This window comes from Dysidea avara, chromosome 14 (assembly GCF_963678975.1).
Source record: "Dysidea avara chromosome 14, odDysAvar1.4, whole genome shotgun sequence".
NCBI classification, from domain to species: domain Eukaryota; kingdom Metazoa; phylum Porifera; class Demospongiae; order Dictyoceratida; family Dysideidae; genus Dysidea; species Dysidea avara.
In genome coordinates this window covers 3,648,161-3,671,363 of record NC_089285.1, presented here as the reverse complement: position 1 = coordinate 3,671,363, position 23,203 = coordinate 3,648,161, and the positions used below count along the sequence as shown (strand labels likewise).

Genomic DNA, 23,203 nt, shown 5'->3' with positions numbered 1-23,203 from the left:
ACGGTTAGAGGATTAGTAGTACAGTACTGCCCAAGCGCAACATCACACTCACCCACACACACAATTTTGCTTGAGGTTTTAAAAAATCTCTAATTAAGGGATGTGGCAATTGTTTCGCTTGTGATTCTCTTGAACGAAACAACTGTCACGCTGTCTCACGAGTGAAACAGTTATCCACCCTTAATTAACAAAATTAAAATCTCAAGCTAAAGTGTGTGTGTGTGTGTGTGTGAGCGAGTGCGATGTTGCACCCGGGCAGTACCTTATTATTAATATACATATGCAGTCTATTGATAATACTTGATTGTGATAAATCTCTTGCTGGCAAGAAGTGGGCATTGTGTATACTGTGTACACATTGAGCTGAACCCTCAATAACATTTAATAACTCAAGGATGGAATTACACCGTTGACATTTAGTTCATTTGTAGTGCTGCTTGACCTGCTAAAAAACATGTCTTACGTTATTTATGAGTAACCAAAGTTTTGCCGTGCTTTTCTTATAGAAAGCCATAAAGTGTATAGTCTCTTTCTGATGGAGCCGAACCAGACCTTTACTGTCATTTGGTTGGCTGAAATGCTATTTCTCTCAAGACAGTTTTCTATTTTCTCAGTGCTCAGCTCATGAGCAATACTATAGGTTGATCGCAAAGGAAGTTCTGGTTATTGTGAAATATTCGCTTTCCCAAACTGTGGGATTACATCACCACTGGGTTTTGTGCATTCAACACAAATTTAAAATTACTGTCAACATTGTGACTCACACTTTAGCCTTCTCTTATGATGATCATTGTTGTATGTCAACTGTCTTCTCTAGTATGGAGCAACAGTACTGAAGAATTACATAATAGTGGAGTCACTGCACAGCTTCTATAGTGAGACTGAAGTTAACTTTTGGGTCAGTCACTTGACAGACAAACTGTCATCAAGAAGAACTAAACCCAACACTTCACAAAGAACAACTATAGACGTTCGTAGTCTTGTTAGTACTGCATTCAAGTCACCGACCACAATGATCAGTAATGTGGAGATATCAGATTGTTCATTCTCACTGATCCTACCTCGTAATGTACGAGGCTCTAAAGAGCCAATCTGTGATGTGGTAATAGCTTCAGTGGAACTGACTAGTCAGTGTCTTGAACCTGAGGACTGTAATGGAACTGACCAGAGAACTATAAGGTAATGTATAACTGTGTAATGTGTATACTATAAGGTAGTGGTGTTTCTTAAATGTTTAGTGTATATGACAGAACTTACTATACTGTGTTTTCTCCGGGAGTATCATATATGTACAGAAACTGGATTATGCTGAATAGAGTTTGTTTTGCCTTTTACTGTGTAGGGCTTCAGTCAGGTTCACTGATGGATATGTGTTTGTACCAAGTGATAAGAATAGTTCACGGATCAGTAGAATGGATAGACCAGAACTGTTACCATCAACTAAGAGACATGTGTGGGGAAGACTTGTAACACTCGGTAACCTGGGATCTAAGGTGTGTGTGTACGTGTATGTGTGTGTGTGTGTACGTGTATGTGTGTGTGTGTGTACGTGCATGTGTGTGTGTGTTTTATAACATACATTGCTATTCTCATCTCCTTACAGGCTACACTATCAGTTGAACTCATCCCTAATGATGATCGTCATCAATTATTCCAGGTCAACTCTTTATCACTGTCAACCATGACTCATGTGCTAGCTGCAGAGTGGTCTCACTCAATGTTCACTGCCGTATCACACCTCCTCAAACACTACTCTACCCCTAAAGGGATCCTCAAGAAACAGCAAGCCCTCAGCAAGCCTGACTCTGTTATTAGTGATACAGAAGATAGTACTAACACTAAGCAAAGTGTTGTTAGTAAACATTTGAAAATCCCATGGTGTAGTTTAAGAGAAGACTTAGAAGAATTAGACATCAGTTTTAACTTTCTTGACATAAACTTGTTTATGTATGACAAGTCACCTAGTGATCCTTCACTGTTATTACGTATTGATGGGTGTTGTGTTAAGACTCCTGAAGTGTACTCTGGGAGTATTGAGGACTTTATGCTTGCTGTTCACTGCAATAGTTTAATACTTTTACCGTTTTCAGTAGATCATTTAATAGAGGTATGTCAGTGTGTGTGTCCGTGCGCGTGTGTGTGCAAATATAATGCGTTTTAGTGCCATGCATGTTTTCCTAAGTGCTGTCAATCAACACACATGTACATGGTCTTGTTGTTTCAGTCATTTCTATGTTCATCAATGAGTTCCCTACCCCGAGGACTACTTGAAATACCTTCCTTCAACTGTAGTTTACCTTTTGATGAAAAAGTATGCACTGTGAGTTTACTGTTGCTGATCAATGCATCAAGAAACTGTATATGTGACTGGATTTTTAAAAAGGAGTGTATCTCCAATTCTAGGAGCTTAGAAGACCACAACTTAGTGTTCTAGACATATTTACCTGATTCTTATTCCATTCAGTGATCTATGATTGTGTTCACCACTAAATTTCAAGCCAATAGAGGATATGCGCACTATATTATTCGAAAGAAAAATGATCAATTACAGTAGTGCGGCGGTGCTTTCCAAAAAAAAGTTGACGGTGAACGACTATCGAAACTTTGTGAAAATCCCATACAAAAGTATATATGGGTAGCTAATGCGGCTCAGACTATAACTCACCACTAATGCTACAGGCAGGTTTTCTCTCGCCAGGTATACTATCCCCTAGGTAGAAGAAATCACCTCTCCGTAAGAAACGCTGATAACTTCGCTAGGATTATAACTCATCACTGACGCTATGGATAGCCTTTTGCTCGCCAGTTATACTATCTCCTGGGTAGAAGAAATCACCGCTCTGTAGCAATCGCTGATACTGCCACGCTATGAATCAATTCGCAACTTCATTCACCGTCAAAAGATCACATGCTTATTAGAATGTTTTCAGTTTGCATATCCTCTATAGCTATGAAGTTATGAATTGTCTAAGTTAGTAAATAGGGTGTGTGTGGAATAAGATCCCTTTTTTCCAATCCAGTCTGTCTCCATTATAGATGCTTGTAAAGTTTTAAAATTAATTCACAGGCCGGATTGTTACTGGAGATGGAGTCACTCACAGTCAACTGGTCCACACATTTCCATTGTACGGTTAACCACACTGTGGAGTGTGTGTTACACCAGCGTAGTGTATTAACTAGTGAGTGAGGACAATGTTAATAAATGAATGTGAATGAATGGTTTGTAGTTTAGTGGCCATTATGAGATCTGTACTCATGTATGCTTCAGGTGTCCTATAAACTCATTAAAATGTGGATAATATTTTAAAACTGCTTGCAACCTGTGCAGTGTGTATGTTCTATTAGAATGTTTAAGCGTATATGTGTCGTGCAAGTTGTCAGTTTGTCAGCACTGTACACTTTGTAGGTTTGTAATCATTTTTGTCTATACAGCTTGCTATAATCATACAGCACTAGTTAGTTGGTAACATTTTTCTTTTTTAGAACTACTAAAGCCACAGGTATCATCACAGCAAAGTTCATCAAGTCCCAGTCACCCAGTACCGATAAAATTGAAATCAATATTATCCAAGTTACCCATATCACTAGATTGGAAAGTGAATGAGTTAGCTGTTCACCTCCAGCTTGATAGAAGAGCAAAGTATGGTACAAGCAATATAGTGTACATGGGCTGTTTATGAGTTGACTATGTCATATAGAGTATCATGTACAATGAAACAAGCTACATTATCAGCTAAAACTGATGGAATAGTTGAAGTCTTTTCTGGAGAGGTAGCATTCACATTTGACAAGCACAAAATCCTAACAATTGAGGTCAGTAGCTGTAAGTGTGTTGTAACGGTGCTATCCTGTGTTGTCATGTGACACTAGTTGTTGTATTACACACTCATAGAGGTTTAGTGGCCAATGTCTTGATGAGTGTGAGGAGCTAATAGCCGCTCGTAGGAGGTTTGAGCAGTCACTAGAATGTAAAGAAAATCTTGGACTGTAAGTGTGTGTGTGTGAGCGTGCACATGCGTGCATGTATAGTGTGTAGCATGTTGTATTGTAGGCAGTGTACAGATGTACATGTAATTTATATTATTGCTGTTACCTTTCAGTGGACTGACAGCCTCTAAGGTGTTGGTTAGTTTTCCTTTTAACTACAAATTCACCCTCACCTTCCAGAAGGTACTACTGTGTGTGGTGTGTACGTATGGAATAATGACTGGTGTTATTTGTGTAACAAGTTAGAAGTCATTTGCTCTATTTTAGAGTTACTGTATGATTTTTATAAAGAGTTGTAAATGGCCACATGGTCCTGTTGATTTGTGTGTCATAAAGTTACAAGTTCATTACACCCCCAGCTGATGAAGGTGAAGAAGTTCATTCAGTCATTACACAAGTTACCAATCAGGCCCAGTGCCACTGGAGGGAAGATCCTCCTACCAGACATTGCACTGCAAGTGGATGAGCTCAACTTCCAATTACTGGATGATCCTTATGAGATGAAACTGGGTACTAACTTTGAGGTCAGAAATAGATGAATTATATGTATAATGTGCTTCACTGAATCTACATACATGCATATATGTACTGTACTTGCTTTCCACAAAACTGAGCAATAAATTTGCTATTTTCCTAAATGTTCTGCACAATTGTTAATAGTTATTTTCTGTTCCTGGTGTGAACATTCACTTCTAGATGTTGTGTACATAGTTTAAATGGTGTACATGTGTTGTGCAGCTGCAACGTGATGAACAACAAGAGAGGGAAAAGAGATTTCAAGCGTTAGAGTCAGCCATGGAGAAACAACGTCAAGAACATGGCGCTCTTCTTCCTGCCAAGAAGGTGCAGGCACTGTACGAGGCACTAGAGCAGAAAGATGCCCAGATCTACTGTAAGAGAGCTAAGGTGTGAATGTCCACTGAAGTTAGCCATGTTGATAATTGCAAGCACCTGTTTGTTTGTAGGAGGTTCATGAGTCCGAGTCAGGCCCTCAAGAGTCCTTGTTCCTGGTCAGCCTGTTCCATGCTCAGTTGTCTATCTTATCAGACCGCAGTGTGGAGGGTGTTAACAAGGGATCACAACAGATCAGAAGGATGGATCCTGACAGGTGTGTATGGTGTGTGGTGGTGTAGTGTGTTGTTAGTTGTTATCTGTGTAGTCCCTTCCCTGAGGACATGCAGTTTGATACACTACTAGGGAGGTACATCTATGGTGAAGCTGAAAGACTTCAAGTATAGCCAACATCTGTACTGTATGTGTGCAAATTTATAATATGTATGTACATGTAGTGCAGATGCTGTGCTTTTTTGTGTTCATTGTATTGTTTGTTGATCACTTCAGATACAACTACATGACTACCCTCAGCAGTTTCACGAGACTACTGACTTCACTGTAACAGGCTGTATTGTTATAGCTGAACCACTGCCTAATGAAAATGGTGTGTGTAGTGTAATGTGTCACTGTGTGTACTGGTTTAATAGTCTGTAGCTTGTTTGTGCGTTGTTTCTCCCTATACAACAATACTACTCTCTTTACAGCACTACTGAGAGAGTTGTTCATAGAGGAGCCATGGGAGAACATGGAGGTGACTAGGACACTAACACCACTCAAGATCTACTATGACCTAGACCTGGGTCAGTGTAGTGTACACAGTAGTGTGCCTACTACAAGGTGTATTGTGTAGACTGCTTAGATCAAACTGATTAAAGCTTTATGGGGTGGTAATGGATATCCAACTTACCAGCAATGGTGAAAAAATATACAGTGGACCCTGTTCCCAGTGTGTCTCAGGAAATGGTTAAAGTGTTCGGATAAGTGAATTATTCGGATAAGTGAAGTCCATATATGTGACCCGGTCTGCGAAAAGGGCTCTTATAGCCTTTCCAATTGTCCAAGTTTGGCAAATCATAACTCCTGATCAGCTAAATCTATCATCTTGTAATTACACCCTCAGCTAGTGCTATGTTAGGAGTGTACAGTGACCAAATTGTAGGCTTGTATCTTATTCACAAGCTAAGTTATTGGTTACCATGTTTACATAATTGAAAAGGCGATAAGAGCCCTTTTCGCAGACCAGGTCACATATACAGAGCTCTGTTGAAATACTCTAATAGAACAGTCATTTCCAATTTTGGATGAACAAGGGTCTACTTTATAGTACTTTTGGTCCTGGCTTTCTTTAAAAACTACACACTATAGTGCGTACAGTATATGTGTGTATTCAGTATTATTACCAAATACTTATATTATACACTGCAGTATGCACATGTACAATACACTCCATTATATTGACATGGCTATATCCTCTTTGTGTAGTTGTTTAATATTACATTTTACTGATAGTTGCTGGAGCATCAGAGACAGCCCTGGGTGTATGTTATGATCCCTGCTTTGCACAAATCAACTTGGCATTTGGTAAGTAAGCATCACATGCATTCAAGTCTTGTACTCATGTATTTATTATTACTTGATAGAAAACCTCATCCCCACCACTCTTGATCCTAGCAAGCCACTACCGTACTGGGATAAGGTACAACTCATAGTCACACGCCCTACATTCAAACTACCCCTCTATGTACACAGATCAGACTGTTCCTTCATGGCAAGTATCACATAAGGATAGACCATGGTACACTAATCTTGTTGGCATCACGTGATCCTTATGATGCTGTGAAACACATGGACTGGGAGATTAATGATCTTGACTGGACCCATACCAATGGTAAGTGACCTGTTGGTCTGGTATATCTTCTCTGTGTGTGTACTAGTTATTGGTGTTTTCTTAAATATGTGTGCATAGAATGTATTTGTTTGTTTAATTGATTGTTTTTTGTGTGTGTGCATGTATGTGTTTAATTTTTAAGTGTATGTATACACTTTTGGGCCATACAATATGTGAAATGTTCTATGTTGCTATATTGCACATATTACAGATGGCAGGCTAACGTTGGAAGGAGCTGTCAATGTTTACATGCACACCGCATCAAAATACGATGACTGCAGGAGCCTTCATTTCCCTCATGCCACCTGCAACATCAAGTTTGATTGGAATTGTCAGGGGAATCCCCACGACCACCACAGCTTGATGCCATGTCTCCCGGACAGGATCCCACCCTCCAGCAATAATTATGACACTTATGCCAAGTTCAGGTCTAAATCAGTGGACTGGAGTATTGATGTGGATGTGGAGAATGTGGGCAATGATGTATGTGTGCTGTGTGTATTGGTATCGTAGGGTGAAGTACAGTGGGGTAGTTGGCAGTCACTTAACACTTCAGAGTTATAGACAATAATGGACTGTCATACAGTTTCAATGCATTTGTGAACCTTCATAAGTACAATATAAAAAAGCATGATCCGTCATTTTGTTTTTGTGCTGTAGAAGTGTTATTGTGTCAAAATTCTGTGTTAACAGCTATTGTCATGTCTACCAGTATATTTGTGCTTAGTTCTAGAGTTGCTAGTGTAAACAGCAACAGTACGATCATGACATATATTCTTCCCACAGGAAGATGAGGATGCCAGCTGCCTGTTATATGCCAGTACACTACGCTGGGTCCAGAGTTACTACCAGGTGGTGCAGGATGTTAGCAGACCTATTAGGAAGGGAGCATTGTTCAAGAGTGTGAAGATTGATAAACCAACCTTCTTCCGTAGCATCAGGTCTGTAGTACATGTACACATCATCAAACAAATATAATGGATAATTCTTGTTTTAATTTACAATATTGAAACTCTAAGGCTCACACATAAATATCTTACTGTGCTGTATACATGTGTTGTACTTGTTAGTGTACAGGTGATCCTCTTAGCCTCAATTGTATAAGGCAAGTATTCAAATAATTGCAGCCCACTCATTTATATTGAAAAAAGTATCAGTTTTAAAAATGAAATTGGATTCCAGCAATAAAAGTAATAAAGGAAATTTATATAATATATGACTGATGGTAGCTGGTCTGTGTGGGAATATCCCTATAATCATGTTGCTATCATCTGTTCAATGCCAAAGATTTTTTCTACTTTTATCACAGGAACACTACTTCATTTTTAGTTATTGGTTTAGTAACTTGTATTGTTATAGGATGTGACTGTTTTATTAGAGTATCTTGATCTCACTGCTGAGCTATACTATAGAGTAAAGGGACGTGGTTCAATGCCATGTCTTCCTTTCTACTGATTGTACTAGGATATTGAGGGCACAACTCTAATGAGGGTGTACTGGTGTGTTCTGATCGTTTAAGGGTTTGGTCATATGTGACTATTTTGTAAATGCAGTTACAAGTATCATTTCCCTCTTAAGTACTTCGAATAGTTTTGTGACTTCTAATTATGTTCCTCCAATGGATATAGTTTCCTTGCATGGAGAAAACAACAATGACGACCATGCAATTAAAATGGTGAAACGCAGAAGACAGACACTTGTCAGAACAGGCATATGCCATCCATGAGTTTGTTATTGCTGGCATGAAATGGTGGCTATAGACTGTTTTGTTTGGCCTCTATCCTTGCGACTGTGACTAAAATTTGGCTTTAAATTTTAATATCTGGCTGTCTGTAAATGTTTCTTTATTATTAACACTGTAATTGATATTGGACTAAAACATAAGATGATTTTCATCACATATGATATATTTCTATGATGGTTGTTAGAGGCAGTATTTTGAGCAGCACACCCATCATTTAACCCACTAAACAGTACTACATGCACTATCTGGGTCTCACTCTCATAAACAGTGCACTGCCACTGTTGTATGCACCTCCTATATAGTCTTGTACAACAGATCCACTGGTTGCAAAATTGATTAAGGCCCATTCATTTATTTATACAGAACTTTATTAAATTACTCTAATAGAACATACAATTACTGTAATATGATACTCTCATTAAGCAGTTGTTTTCAATTTCGACAAGTAATGGTTGGTTTACTACACTTATAGCTGCAACTCATATTTCTTGTAATAAGACTACCACTTGTCATGTTCTCTCCATTTTAGGAGTATCAATTTCTCATTGTCACTTCCAGTGGGCAGTATGACATACTGGGGGTCATTCAGCCAACAGAGAGGAGTGAAGCTCACCTTCAAAAAGGCTATACTGAAGGGTTGTTATGTATTAACACTTAAACCATTTGATGATGGCCTTGTACGACGACCTGACTCTAAATGGGAAGTGGTCTCATTGATTGGAGAAGCTGATGACATTACTGTTACACTACTTACTATTGGCGAGGCCCCTCCTAATAAGGTATGTAAGACAACTGTAGTTGCCAGGCACTGTGTGTCTGTTGCTAGTGTATAGTTTGTCACCAAGAGTGTGTATGTTGTATGTCACCAAGAGTGTGTATGTTGTATGTCACCAAGAGTGTGTATGTTGTATGTCACCAAGAGTGTGTATGTTGTAGGAAGCTGAACAAGAAACAAGTAGTTTAAGGAGCGAGGAAGGAATTGATAGTCACCACTTATTTACTACTCAAAGGTATACTAAATGCGTTTGCGTGTGTGTGTGTTTTAGTATGGAAAATTAATTTTAGTTTTTTTTGTAATCAACAACAGTTTTAGTTGAGTGATTTTACTATAAGTAGATATGGTTTAGTTTTTCAGTGGTATTTCATCATCTTCGTTGTGGGTTAGCTAATCACTGGACTGGACCACTGGACCGATATATTTTTAGTTTTTACACATGCTACACTGTAAGACTGGATTTATTGAATCTTGCTGGCTAAGGACCTTCAGTGAATCTTCAGCCCACTACTAGATGATGAATATAGAGTAGTGCAATAAGCAGAAACTATTACTGATTTCATAACTATATGTTATGCTCTGCCCCACTTATAAGTCTGAATATTCCTCACCGTTATACTGCAGGGAATGTGACATAGCAATAGTTAACCAACAATTAAGTAATGGAGATAGTGGTAAAATTGTATGATGCAATTCGGTCACTATACTAGTTAGCTTGCACATATAAGAACTATCATGATGGCAGAGTTGTGTAGTAATTAGGTAAGACGGATTGTCCTAGGACAGATGGCTTGTATCTCAGATGGTCTTCATCACTCTATTTTATCCACAGATATCATTGATAAGTTGAGTTTTGGATAACCATTGCTATCACATTATGTGCAGCATGATAGAGAGTTTTCACTTATTCCACTGCTCAGTTCAGCAGGCTGAAGGCCCTTAGCTAGTGACATTTAATAGACCTTATCCGCATTGACGTCACAACATAAAAATGGCAGGGAGGGTTGTATTGGGAGAGATGGCATTTTGCTATGATAATGTTTATATACAGCAGCAAGACACAAGGTGAGGCATACATACTTATTTACAAGACAATTGCGTGCAGTTTTGTATCCATATCAAAACTTAGGTCTAGTTTCACCTGGTGCGATTATTTCGCACTGCAACATCATGCTAGCTAGCATCTTACCTTCATTATCCAATAGTCCCATGTTGTGAAAGTCGCAAAGTTTACAAATGAAAATGTGATGAAGTCCGCACACTAATGTGGCCATTTTGTCAATTATGATGTCAATGCGGATAAGGTCCATAAATCTAATCTTAGCATGTGTGAAAACAAAAAAAAAAATCTCAATCCAGTCCAGTACACCCCTTCATTGTTACTTTAGTTCTAAGCATTCATATTAAACTTCTAGTGTGACCACAAATAAAGCACATGTGTATAATAGCTAAGATAACAAATGGTTCAACTAGTAGTAACTGGGATCATTTTAGTCAAAGTTTTAATCTGTTTGCCATTTGTTTTTTTAGTTTTAGTTTTTTCAAATTCAATGTGTTTTAGTTACAATTACTTTAGTATACTACAATTTAAAATGCTAAACTAAAATGTATTAATTTTGGCTTTAGTTATAGGAATACTAAAACAGTACTAATGCGTGCAAGTGTGTGATGAATATGTGTGTAATGCATACAGTATCTTCATAGTGTAAATAGCCAATAAATGTTTTCATCATTTTTGTCCAGCATAAAGTATACCAAGAGTAAGAACAATTCTGATGTGGATGCTGAGAGTGATGACCAGGTAATAGTAATGTGTTATAGGATAACTGCTGTTACTGTTGCTGCAGCAATTCCACCATCAACTGTTGGTCAACAACACAAGGTTCTCGTGGACATTTGTCAACAGGAGCATCATCAATAACTTGTTTGATGCTTACACTAAGGCTCAGGTAAAGTCTACCAACTGACATGTCCAACTATGTAGTCAGAACACTGCTAGAACTATTGAATCAACTGTATTGTGTGGAATTAATACACTTTGCTAGGTACCTTTTTTTCTGTATTGCAGTATAGTGGTTTAAACTCTGAATCTTTTAATTAATAATACACATTACCTTATATGGTTATTAGACTCTTAAGAAGAACTTATCAGCCGAGGCAGCGAGGTCTATAGCTCTAATACTGGATAGTCAGGGAAACAAGTCATTCAGTAGTCCGGATGATGGAGGGGTACAAAAGATACCATCAACAGAATTAGACGGTGATGGCCAGCCCCACACACCTAGGAGGCGTCCCCACCTTGAGGATACCAGTAGTGGGTCAAAACTGCTCAAACAACTTTTAATGGACACATCTGATCGAGTTGTTCACCATGTTGAGGAGGTGTGTCTTGATGTATGTGTGTCTGATGGTTTACAGTTGATCTAATTAGAGAGCACCTAGTGATCCTTACTTAAAGGGTAGACTAGCTTGTAGTCAAGATGATGTGACCAAGCGGAACTGGTTTAGTAAGTGTTTGTGTGCTACGTACATTATGTTATAGTGTACACCTCGTTATAGTAAATGTAAACATGTGTTGTAAACCAAATTGCCAATTGTATTGTTACTATACATCCATGATACAGAGGGGCTGAGATGGCCCTGGAGTATGTATATCGTTCTGTTACCAAATGATATCTTCATAGATAAGTTAATCCCTAGTTGTCGAAAAAGAATGCTTTGTCTGCCAAAACTTTTTTTTTTTGTAGTTGAGCACTTGCTAACAGAATACTGACCTGTCACTTTTATATTAAGCAAATGTATTTCAAGTTTCCTGTACTTGTGTACACATCGTATATGTTATTGTAGTTGAGTTGAGGAACACACAGTTGGCATTACAAGGAATTGAGTCTGAAGGGTTTGTATTGGTCACCTCTGCAATATCACGAGTCTTCAACTACGAGCACAAGCCACAATGGAGGGAGGGAGACCTGAGACTAAAAAAGTCTTGGGTAGCCAAAGTTGAGGACATGCAGGTATTAAGTCATTCAATATGTACACAGTTGATTTACCAAAGCTACTATTTATTCCAGTATTTTGCCACCTTATCTAAACTCTCCCACATCCCATGGGTAACCAAAGCAGTTGTATCAAGCTTGTCCCTAGACCAGCCAATACCCAGCCCAACCGAGTCCACACCGTCTAAATCAAAGACCAGCCAGGCTTCCTCAGTTGATGCCTTACTGGGAAAACTTGGGCCTGATTCAAGCAGCGAGCAACTAGATGATATACTGTTCATGTCATCACCTGTGTTGTGTCGTAGTGAGGCAGTGGGGGGTATGGTGGACACAGACATTACTAATGATTGTGATGAGCCAGTTCAACTGCAGAGGATCACATCTCGTTGTTTCTGTCAGATCTTCTACGTCAACTATAGCACTGAAGCTGATCGTGAGAGTTTTGATAAGGACGATGTGCCTCCCGTCACACCTGTGGTATGATAGTGAATGTGTTTTTGTAGTGAGTACATTTTGTAATGAATATATGTGAAGTTGAGTGTTATTCTTTTCTGACTCCCTGTGTTAACTGAGCTATCCTTCTCACGAACTCCTAATGGAGGCATTTACTGTTTTTAACCTTTTAACAAAGGCTCCTCATACATCAGCTAACATGTGTTAACTGCTATACTGTATCCATAGCGTACTGCTCCAGCTGGTATCACTACAGAAGTTGAAGCTGTGAACACCTTCACAATCCGTCACCCTTCTGTTGAAGTGTCAACTACTTCTGTAAGTAACCACCTGTTAGTATTAGTCTTCACTACATAAAATAAAATTGATGCTGTTATACTTCACTCACTGCACACTGTTTGTAGGCTTTGGGACATGAACAGCTATATCTAGCTACACTTATATACTACATTGGTTATATTTACCTGTATTTTATTTGTAGTTTCAACATGCAATGATCAGAGACATAATCAACAACTTGTTATTGTACAAGCAGTCAAGAAGAAAGGTACCATGACATCTTGATGTCCAGCTCGTGATCAATCCTTTGTGTGTTACAGGAAGAACTAGGAAAGTTGGATAGACTAAGGTTTTCCCTCCAACTTGGTAACATCAAGGACTACAAGGATTCAATACTGACACTTCAGAATACTGTCAGGTGAGAGTGGCATCTGGTGATCTCAGCTACCACCCTTATTGATTGCTCTATTAAGTGATACTATATATTTTCAGTTTTCCTGATATTGTGGTCCCCAGTAGCGAGGTGATACTATTTGTATGTTGTGTTGTAGGAAGATGTTAGCTGCTACTCGTAAACTAGAGAAGGATATGTACCTCGCTCAGCGAAGTCCAGAGAGGTACGTACTCTCATTACTGACCCCTCACATTATCATTCTACACATACAGTACTAATGCTAATCTGCAGTATATGGATAGACAACTCACTCAACACAAAACATGGCTGGCTGATGCTAGTCTTAAGCTGGGTCTAACTATCAGGTATGTGTGTGCATATAATTGGTTACAACATTGTTTATATTTCCTAAAGGTTACTAAAGGAGTGTCAGTTAAAGACGGTCACTCAACTACCACATGGAGGTATGTATTAGGGACCGTAAAGCAGGTTATTTTTGAGGATAAGAATTTTTGTGGTTCTTTATCATTTGTTTTTTTGTCAAAATCCTAATAGAACGTACACCTAAAAACCACCTTAGGAAGCTCCCCCAACCACAAAAATAAGCCTTAGAAGTTATTTTGGATCCACTGGAAGATATGAAATCCAAAGAAATTTCCAGTTTTCATCTTTTTTTTTCCACAGGGCTAGAGCAAAATGTGAGTACTTTTTGGGGATATATCATACAGTACAATAGTAACTGTATGGTAGAGACTACAAAGGAGTAGGCATGGCCCACTAAATAAAATCACCCAAAAACTAGAGCTGAGCGATAGTATAACTATCACTATCACGATTGATAGTAACTTTTATATCACGATAACGATAGTACCTAGCAGTTATCAAAGACACTTAAAATAATCTTATTACATACCACATATCTGCTTTTTTAACACTTGGTTGGTACGTATTACAATTGTAGTCTTTGATCAACTAGACTTGCAGTTTCCTCAACTTCAATACTATCATGCTTGCTCCTGTTATCCATGCTTTTTAACTAAGCACAAACATGTTTAGTATATCGCGATAGTACGATTGTAGACTATCATATCACGAGTGTTACTCACTATCACGACAATTGATAGATTGCAACTATCGCTCAGCTCTACCAAAAACCAGCCTCAATTTTCCCAGACGACAGTATTGGTGAGGTAAAACTAGGCCCAAACAAGCTTTCAAATTGACCTGAAACGTTTTCAACAAGTTGCTACGGAATTTTTTTTAAAACATTTATTCAACAGAATTTTCTACTGACTGACTGGCTGAGTAAATAAGTAACTGACCGACTGATGACTTCAGACAAGCGTAACTCGATAACGGCTAAGGCTACGGGCTTGATTTTTTCACTGTTCGACGTCACTTCAGCCCGACAGGTGCCTTTTAGCATACCGCAGTACGTATAATGCATTCTTCACGGGCTTACCAGTGTCCTCCTTTGTGTCCCATTCATCTTTGCTGACAGGAAAAGGTGTCGATTTGGCATGAGCACGTGATGGCTTCCCTTCGAAACAAAAATCATCTGTATTTTTCATAGTGGCTATTTTGATTGTAGAGGTGCTTTTCAAACAGTTCTTGATTCGTATTGCTGTGTAACGGGTTGAACATAGCTGACAACCAAGCGTAATGGATACTTCACTTTTCAGACGATAATTGATATAACTGGGGCACGCGGCACCATTTCAGATGCGGTATGCGTGGGTTCACCAGTCATAATAAAATCATTTCCAAAAAAGTTAACAAACAAGTACACGAAAAATTTTGGAATTTTCAACTAGAATAGGGACCATAGCACATGGATAAAAAGTACTGAAACAAGCTGGAGTAGTGCACAATATTAAATCACAGTAAAACAATATGAAGTGTTACATCCCTACTGTACATTTCCGTTATGGTATCTTGAGCACAGTAGGGATATAACTCTTCTTATTGTTTTACTGTGATTTAATATCGTGCACTACTCCAGCTTGTTTCAGTACTTTTTATCGATGTGCTATGGTCCCTACTCTAGATGAAAATTCCAAATAAATTTTTCGTGTTTTATAGTTGTAACATGGGCATGAGTGTTTTTCCTGATATGTATGAGGGCATATCCACATTCAAAAATGTGCCAAAACACTTGTGAATGCATTGTAATACTAGTTCTCACCTTAAGTAACATTGTAGAACAGCAAGGATACTGAAACGCCTTCATTTGAGTGCTTCTTGTGACAACGCTTCAATTTGAGGTAATCATCACGTGAACATTGATTTATTCCCACAATCGATTTCGGTCTGAGCTTGTATAAAACAAACAGAGCAGTACCACTACCTCATTCACACCAAGGCCATGCTTGCCTTGATGAAAGTGGCTTGCTCTTTTAGAAGTACAACCACTTTCCCAGGATACATTTCAATGCAGACCTGTATATTTAGATGTCTCCCTGTAAAGAGGTATACATGACAAATGTATCCTCTGGAATAGACCCAGTTTATTTAAAGGCATAAGGAATTTAATTAAGGATTGGCAATGTCCGGAGTACATGTTTTCTAAACCACACATTGGTTCTTATACAAACTTCTGTGTTTTTCAAAGCGTCTCACAGACTTACAGTTCCTTGTATTGAAATGAAACTTGGACACAGGGTTTACCATCTATAGAATTACCAATTGGCACAGAGTGAAAATAGTATGTTCATAGGTGAAGATATAGCTTCAAGAATGTTGTACATGTTGTGGTGAAGAATAAGCCTGTTAGTCACAGAAACACTTACTGAAAAGGTCCTAATGTATCAGTATCCAGTTCTACAAGCCATAATCAATCCTTAATGACAGTGTAGTAAAGGTCAAACAATGCTATACTCCCATTTTGTTACTAGATACTTTGCCTTGCTGTAACTCACTGTTATGATTGATTTTGCTATCCTGTATGGTCTGTGGTAATGCTATTGTGAGTGTCAGTAGTAATAAAGGTTGAATTTTATCAAAAGTCATAGTGTAAGATGAACTACAGGTACTCGGGTACTCGATAACTAGTTTTCATATCAAAATGATCACAGTGCAGCAAGCATTGTGGCTACACTGCTATTATATGCTTAATGGTTTCCCTTACTAATGTAAAACAGCATTTGCAATAAGCCTTATCCGAAATGACGTCACTAAATATAAATGGCCGCTCTATTTGGGGGACTCTAATGTTTTCGCAGTATAGTTTGTATGGAGTATCAGTTGTGACTGCCTTGTAACTTCGACTTGAATACGTTAATCTCTAAGGTACATCATCAGTGCATTTCAGTGTTCATCACGGAACGTAGCCATGCTAATTTTTGCCAAATTTGTCCGATTATTGATGCTTTTTTAAATAGGATCTGCCGCCGACTATGACGTCTAGCGAACCGTCTGGACTCGCGGGAAGAGAAGAGGAGCTAGACTATGACTTAAACTTAGTAGTCGCTGAGGAAGTTTACAGAGGGAAAAAATGCCGTGATTCATCATGGAAGGGTCAGTATTGCTGTGTTCCAGACTGCCATAATGCGTTGGGGGGGACAAGCAGAAAGGAAGAGCTTAGGATATGGACGAGTTTCGTTTCATTCTTTCCCTAGCCTTACCACGGATAAGGATAGAGCTTTGAAATGGATTGCAAAGATTAGGAGAGATCCTGGTCCCTATTTTGAAATCAATAGTAACACAAAGGTGTGTTCTGATCACTTTAATCCAGATGATTTTACCTTGGGGAGTGCAGATGAACATGCTTCTAGGCGTGTACTAAAGAAGACAGCAATTCCGTCATTTTTTTCATGGAGGAACACAAAATCATGTCAGCGCACAACACAAACTTCTCAGAAAGCAAGGACAGAAATACAAGTCAGTGAGCAGGTTACTCAGCAGTATTCAGTGTCAACAGATAATTTTGAAGTAAGAGAGCAAACTGTTGAAGATATTGATTGTCCTGACTTTGATTCAATGGAATCTTTACAAGCCAGAGTTGCAGCACTATCGTTGCAGGTAACCGAGCTGCAAGCTAAATATGAAAAATCATTGTTTCGGCTGGCAAATATAAAGCATGATGATGACGAAGTGAAGTTCTACACTGGTTTTCCAGACTATGATACTCTTTTCTACTTTTACAAAAACATTTTAGAGTCGGATGCAGTGGCAATGCGACAATGGAATGGAAGACAATCAAAGGAGACATATACAGAAATAAAGAGTGGCAGAAGCTGCAAGCTTCCTTTGCTTGAGCAGTTTTTTCTGACACTGGTTAGGCTACGTCAAGGACATTTCGAACGAGATTTATCCAACAGATTTAGTATATCTCAGTCATCAGTGTCTAGAATCACAGTTACATGGATCAACCTGTTATACCACAGTTTGAAAAGCTTGGAGCGATATCCTCCACTGCATATAGTTAAAAAGTATATGCCTGAATCATTCAAGGAGCAGTACCCAAATACTAGGCTAATAATTGATGCTACTGAATTTGGAATTGAGCGTCCATCTTCATTGGTGTCACAGTCCACTACTTTTTCAGCTTACAAGAACAAAAATACTGTGAAAGTTTTAATAGGTATAATGCCTAGCGGAGGAATTGTCTTTATATCTCCTACATATGAAGGGTCCGTATCAGACAAAAAATTGGTTGAACTCAGTGGACTATTGGACAAGCTTGAAGTTGGTGATGAAATCATGGCTGACAAAGGCTTTGACATCCAGGATTTGCTTGCACCACTGGGAGTGAGGTTGAACATTCCACCATTTTTAAAATCAGGCAGCCAGTTCTCTAGTGATGATGTGTTATGTACCAAGAAGATTGCAAAATTAAGAATTCATGTTGAAAGAGCAATAGGCCGTATCAAAGAATTCCGTATTTTTCACCCAGTCATTCCAGCTACCATGTGGGACTCTATCAATGAACTTGTATACGTTTGTGCCATGCTATGTAACTTTAGTCCTCCACTAGTGTGTTAATTGTTAATAAAATTGTATAATTCTATTTAATGTACACTTCAACTAAAGCAACACTATATCACAAGGTAGAGTTGAGTAATAATGATTACTACCATTGTACACGATTATCAAACATTCTTTCACTAAATTCGTACTTGCACAAAGCTCAGAAGACGTCATCGGAATGAAAACTCCACCCTTCATTTTTGGAATTGGAGATGGCTCTTTAGGAAATTTACGCGCAAACACACTACCAACAGAGTCAGTAATCACTATTATGTTCCTTTTTAATCCAATAGCCATCAATCGCAAATCGACATCACTACCCCATTCATTTTTATTCAGCACCTGTTGTTGCTTGTCTAACCAGGCTTGTTGTGACAAATTGCCCTCCAACTGAACTGCAGGGCAGTTAAGCATTGTCAAAAGAGTTAGTCGTCTAAGATGTCTACTTACCACTTCATCACCTGTACTAAAAGTTGTTATTAATTTGGATTGGTGTGCAACCGCATGGTATAGACAACTGCCATCACCTTTAACCTGGTGTTTTCTTAGATGTAAACGTTCTAAAACAGCTTCAAGAGATACAGGTTGAGGATTAGCACATACTTTTACTAACTGTATGTCAGGGTCAAACTGCTCTTTGCATCTCGGTTCTTGTTTTCCAGTACTGTCCTGCGAGGTCAAAGGAGTGCTGGAAGCAGACTGCTCAGAACCCCGTTCCCTCTTGTTGCTGCTTGGCTTCTCTACCACCACTTCTTGCCAGTCGCCACTCCCTTTAGAGTCTACACTATGAGGATAGTGTGGTTCATCATTGGTACTCTTGAGGCCTTGCTTTTGTAAATTGACTTCTTGCTTGTTAGAAGTGGGGCTAGGGTCAATGTAGCCATGTTTGTAGCAGTCAGATTCCTCAGAAGTTTTATCCTTTTCTTTGCAACCCATCAGTGAGTTATGCATGGGGTTCATCACGTTGATGCCATATTCAGTAGGAGATACAATCAGGTAAGGTGCAACTGCTGGTAAAAACTTTTTGAAATAAAAAACACGTGCCTTTAATAGATTGTGATCCATAAAGGTTGCATCATATGTGATTCTTTGAACAAAGGGCTCATCTATGGGAGACCAAACAACAAAATCACACCATTGAACTTTAGTAACACGCATCTGTGTCTGAACTTGGTAATAGTACAAATGTGACTTTGACAGCTGAATTTGTCCTTCTACAGTTCTCAAGCAAAACCCTTTCACCGTCTTACATGCATTTTCAATGGTTTGTGTCTCACAGACATAAGGACATTTCACTTCTAGGCATCCTCTCTTGTGTATTGGTTCACTGAAATCGGATATAATAGCATCAGGGCTTGCTGCCAGCCAAGGCATTGAATGATCAACAAATAGCCCACATGATTCTACACTTACCACCTTCCCATTCATGTTTTGGTGTTTTACATAACTGCCAATTGCTACTTTTTCGTGCTTCCTTCCATAACAAATCGCCGGTGTATTAATAGACTTATACGATAGTTTTTGTTTGACAAATGCCACACAACTTGTGGTTGGCCTGTGGTGACAAACTTCTTTCATTATGAAGGCAGTTATGCGTAATTTGCGTTCATTGTGCCACTTCTCAGATTCGTGCTGCCCTCGAGTTGATGTTTCCAGCTCATTTATTCTAGTAGCACTTATGTGTATGTGATGAGTGTAAAGGTCATCTATTAACTTCTGCTGGACATTCGATTCATTGACAATTTCTTCTTGTTGATTTGGCAAGGGATCATCAGCCTTACAAATATAATCATGATCATGAAGAACAGATGATTGTAATGCAACTAAATGCTGCATTAACTGCTTCTTCTGCATGTCTGCTCGTGCAATTCTCTCCTTCCGCATCTCCTCTTTTTGGTTTTCTAATGGGGCAAGCTCATCATCCAAAATTTGTACGAAGCATGATGTACCATAACTGGTTAGCATACTCTTTTTCTCAAGTGCCTGCTTCCTATCCTTGTCAACAGTAGCAGTACAGATGAAAAAGTCTGCAGCATTAATCTTGTTTTTTTCTATGATACACAAGCTTTCCCGTAGCATTCTTGACTTGTTCGGATCAATTATCCTTCTTGTACTTGGTCGACAATCCCAGTTATTTACATGCTGGAGTTTGTTACGCTTTTCCTTACCATACACAGTCTTGTGTGGCCTTACATCATCAGTTGGGCGTGGCTCAACATTGCGCTTCTTGGGTTGATTCCATTGCTGTAGTTTCTCAGTACAGCCCAACTTTCCCTCTTCTCTTAGACCCAAGTGCACATAATCCTCGAGGCAATACAGTGTTGCCGTTGTATGATTGCAGCACCCTGACAATCCAGCTGGACAAGTGCAGTAAGCAGTAACAACACGTGCATTAGACTCTCTCATTATTATTGTGGCATTATAAACCCGATCTTTTCTCATGGAAGGCAAAACTGTAGCTTTGATACAAATGATATCTGATTGGCTTGTCCAAGGATGGTATTTGAGATCCTGGACATGACCGTCCTTAAAGAAGCGATATGCTTTGTCTAAGATACGGGTATATTCCACAGATTCATACCATGATTCGTCACTAGTTTCTTCACCATTCTGACTCTCTTCACGATTATCCACAGCATTCTCAATGTACCTCACTTTCTTAAGAAAAACCTTACGAGTGACTAGAAAATCATATATTGTGCTGAATGTGACAGTGGGTATACTGCCTAACTGCTTGGTCCACTGCACATCACCTTGAGATGGTAAATTCTGAAGGAGCCTTTGAGACTCTGATCCAGGTAGGTGCACTGATGTCAGCTTCTGCAGGCAGTTTATCCCTCCATCAGGATCAGTGAGATATTGGTCCCAGCCGTAATCAATATAGCATTTCACCCTAAAAAAACAATAAAACGTGAACAAATAATTTTAACTTGCTAACCTTTCTATCAATTGAGGTTTCTTCCCACTCATTGGTGCTCCCCGGCAAGCTAACCATCTTTTCAGCTGTACAACATTCAGCTGACCAGGCTTTTTACCGTTCAAAGACGCGCCGGGAATATTCTGCTCGCTTAACAGCTCGAAATCACTCCCTGCCTTTTCTTGCTTCACAAGTCGAGACGAAGACGCCATGGTCGGCGGCAGATCCTATTTAAAAAAGCAGCAATAACCTGACGAATTCGGCAAAAATTAGCATGGCTACGTTCCGTGATGAACACTGAAATGCACTGATGATGTACCTTAGAGATTAACGTATTCAAGTCGAAGTTACAAGGCAGTCACAAATGATTCTCCATACAAACTATACTGCGAAAACATTAGAGTCCCCCAAATAGAGCGGCCATTTATATTTAGTGACGTCATTTCGGATAAGGCTTATACCTCAGAAGGCTTTAACAGGGTAATAAATAAAAGAGTGTTTATTAACAAATTATTACCATTGAGTGCACCCATACAAGTAAGGAGTAAGGCTCTGATTGGCCTTGTCAGTTGTCCCTAGACCATAACTGCATTATAATGAAACTAGTTTCATAGACTTGTGGCAAAGCATAAGCGGAATAATAGCATTTTTCAAGAAGTCAATCCATCTGCCATAGTACTCCAGTTAGCTAATTTATTGGATTACCATTCCATGGCTTCTGGTAAAGTGGGCTATTCCTTTGATCTGAGGTGTCAAAGTGTTACATAAACTACACATAACTATCCTTCCTATGTGTTTTCTTCACATCCATGACCTATTTTTACAATGATAACAGCCATTACAATGATAACACCCATTACAGTGATAGCACCCATTCTCAAGCAAATTTGCTTCTTGTAGTTTCACTTTGTCATTGATCTTCCGACTTAGTTTCTGCAAGGGTAAGTATACAATCTATTTATGTTAACAAGTTCATTTGGAAGCCCTATATCATTTGGAAGCCCTATATCATTACACTACCTATAATTATTTAACCACAGTATGTTAAGTTCATACCAGTGAAACCTGTTGTTGTGTGCCACTGCATACTTGACTTATTGTGATCACACAGCTGCACAAGTCAGAAGCCATACTATTGTGACCACAGCATGCTATACACTGCCTATAGTTGGATAATATGTCAAAGCTGTACAGTACAAAGTACATTCAGTAGTAGTGAAACAATACACTGGTGTTTGCTAACGCCAGCATGTTAAACGCACACAGAGCTCTATTTGGACTCAAATAAACATTTATCTCAGTCCTTATCTACCACTGATTTATGGAGAAACTACTATTTTTCACCATATCCATTGAGTCCAAACAGAGATCTGTGTGTGATTAACACGCTGGCTTGTTTGACTCTTGTTTCTCTACTTCACTATTCCCATGTTTTGATTTTTAAAATTATTTTTACACTATTATTATTATTTATAATATTATTCTTTCACAGCCATAGTAAAGTTTACAAGGAGAATTCTGGGATAAAAAGTAGCAAGGCTTGCTGAATGGATCATTGTGCGTGTCCATGACCTATTTTTGATTTGGTTTTCAGGTGGAAACAGCCCAAACCGGGCCGTTTCTTCTTGCGAAAATGCCATTACACATGAGAAGCCATACAAGGTTGTACTCGGGGTTGGGTTTTCTGGTGTGCACTGCTTGTTGCTAATGGAATCTGTTCTCTTATTAAACTCAGTATAGGCCAGGAAGCTTCATCTGTGCTGAAGATTTTGGTGCAAGGTAGTTTTTTTTCACTCTGTGATTATTATACGTGGGCACAGTCACGTGAATACTCTAATATTGCAGTCCTTACACTGAATTTGACAGCTATTAAAGGCACCAGTAATGTATAAATTCTAGGAGACTCTCAGTCTGCATGCACATTACAATTTGATCAGTTTCGTGTGTGTACTGAAACGTTGACGGCAT

The 23,203-nt window shown here is 38.9% G+C and overlaps 2 protein-coding genes across 3 annotated transcripts in view; one reads left to right on the top strand and one right to left on the bottom strand.

The window, feature by feature from the left end:
• The window catches only part of LOC136244949 (bridge-like lipid transfer protein family member 2), a 34,556-nt gene that overhangs the window by 6,300 nt on the left and 5,053 nt on the right, over positions 1–23,203 (top strand). The window contains exons 13-46 of one of the 2 annotated variants that reach the window (XM_066036474.1): positions 818–1,179; positions 1,343–1,493; positions 1,604–2,107; positions 2,225–2,311; positions 3,068–3,179; positions 3,484–3,640; positions 3,699–3,813; positions 3,893–3,987; positions 4,101–4,170; positions 4,347–4,511; positions 4,726–4,893; positions 4,953–5,095; positions 5,147–5,219; positions 5,329–5,425; positions 5,526–5,621; positions 6,331–6,402; positions 6,462–6,517; positions 6,571–6,709; positions 6,921–7,192; positions 7,496–7,650; positions 8,983–9,232; positions 9,390–9,463; positions 10,972–11,029; positions 11,076–11,177; positions 11,359–11,610; positions 11,660–11,735; positions 12,076–12,242; positions 12,300–12,701; positions 12,906–12,995; positions 13,159–13,224; positions 13,277–13,374; positions 13,508–13,573; positions 13,623–13,715; positions 13,765–13,814. In XM_066036474.1, the coding sequence (XP_065892546.1) occupies positions 818–1,179; positions 1,343–1,493; positions 1,604–2,107; positions 2,225–2,311; positions 3,068–3,179; positions 3,484–3,640; positions 3,699–3,813; positions 3,893–3,987; positions 4,101–4,170; positions 4,347–4,511; positions 4,726–4,893; positions 4,953–5,095; positions 5,147–5,219; positions 5,329–5,425; positions 5,526–5,621; positions 6,331–6,402; positions 6,462–6,517; positions 6,571–6,709; positions 6,921–7,192; positions 7,496–7,650; positions 8,983–9,232; positions 9,390–9,463; positions 10,972–11,029; positions 11,076–11,177; positions 11,359–11,610; positions 11,660–11,735; positions 12,076–12,242; positions 12,300–12,701; positions 12,906–12,995; positions 13,159–13,224; positions 13,277–13,374; positions 13,508–13,573; positions 13,623–13,715; positions 13,765–13,814 (4,933 nt within the window). Of the gene's footprint in view, positions 1–817; positions 1,180–1,342; positions 1,494–1,603; positions 2,108–2,224; positions 2,321–3,067; positions 3,180–3,483; positions 3,641–3,698; positions 3,814–3,892; positions 3,988–4,100; positions 4,171–4,346; positions 4,512–4,725; positions 4,894–4,952; positions 5,096–5,146; positions 5,220–5,328; positions 5,426–5,525; positions 5,622–6,330; positions 6,403–6,461; positions 6,518–6,570; positions 6,710–6,920; positions 7,193–7,495; positions 7,651–8,982; positions 9,233–9,389; positions 9,464–10,971; positions 11,030–11,075; positions 11,178–11,358; positions 11,611–11,659; positions 11,736–12,075; positions 12,243–12,299; positions 12,702–12,905; positions 12,996–13,158; positions 13,225–13,276; positions 13,375–13,507; positions 13,574–13,622; positions 13,716–13,764; positions 13,815–23,203 lie in introns of both variants that reach the window. The other variant, XM_066036473.1, reaches the window with a different exon arrangement.
• LOC136244582 (uncharacterized) lies at positions 18,181–19,819 on the bottom strand. The gene is made up of 2 exons (XM_066036147.1): positions 18,769–19,819; positions 18,181–18,713 (listed from the first exon to the last, which is right to left on the bottom strand). Exons 1-2 carry the CDS (start codon positions 19,744–19,746, stop codon positions 18,675–18,677), a joined length of 1,017 nt encoding a protein of 338 aa, XP_065892219.1. The 5' UTR covers positions 19,747–19,819; the 3' UTR covers positions 18,181–18,674.

Bases quoted from the DNA above. Each gene is read 5' to 3' on its own strand.
- LOC136244582 (XM_066036147.1), bottom strand. From the start codon at position 19,746: ATGAATGGGAAGGTGGTAAGTGTAGAATCATGTGGGCTATTTGTTGAT. The intron at 18,714-18,768 runs GTAAGTAGACAT...ACTGCCCTGCAG, and splicing joins TTAGTACAGGTGATGAAGTG to TTCAGTTGGAGGGCAATTTG.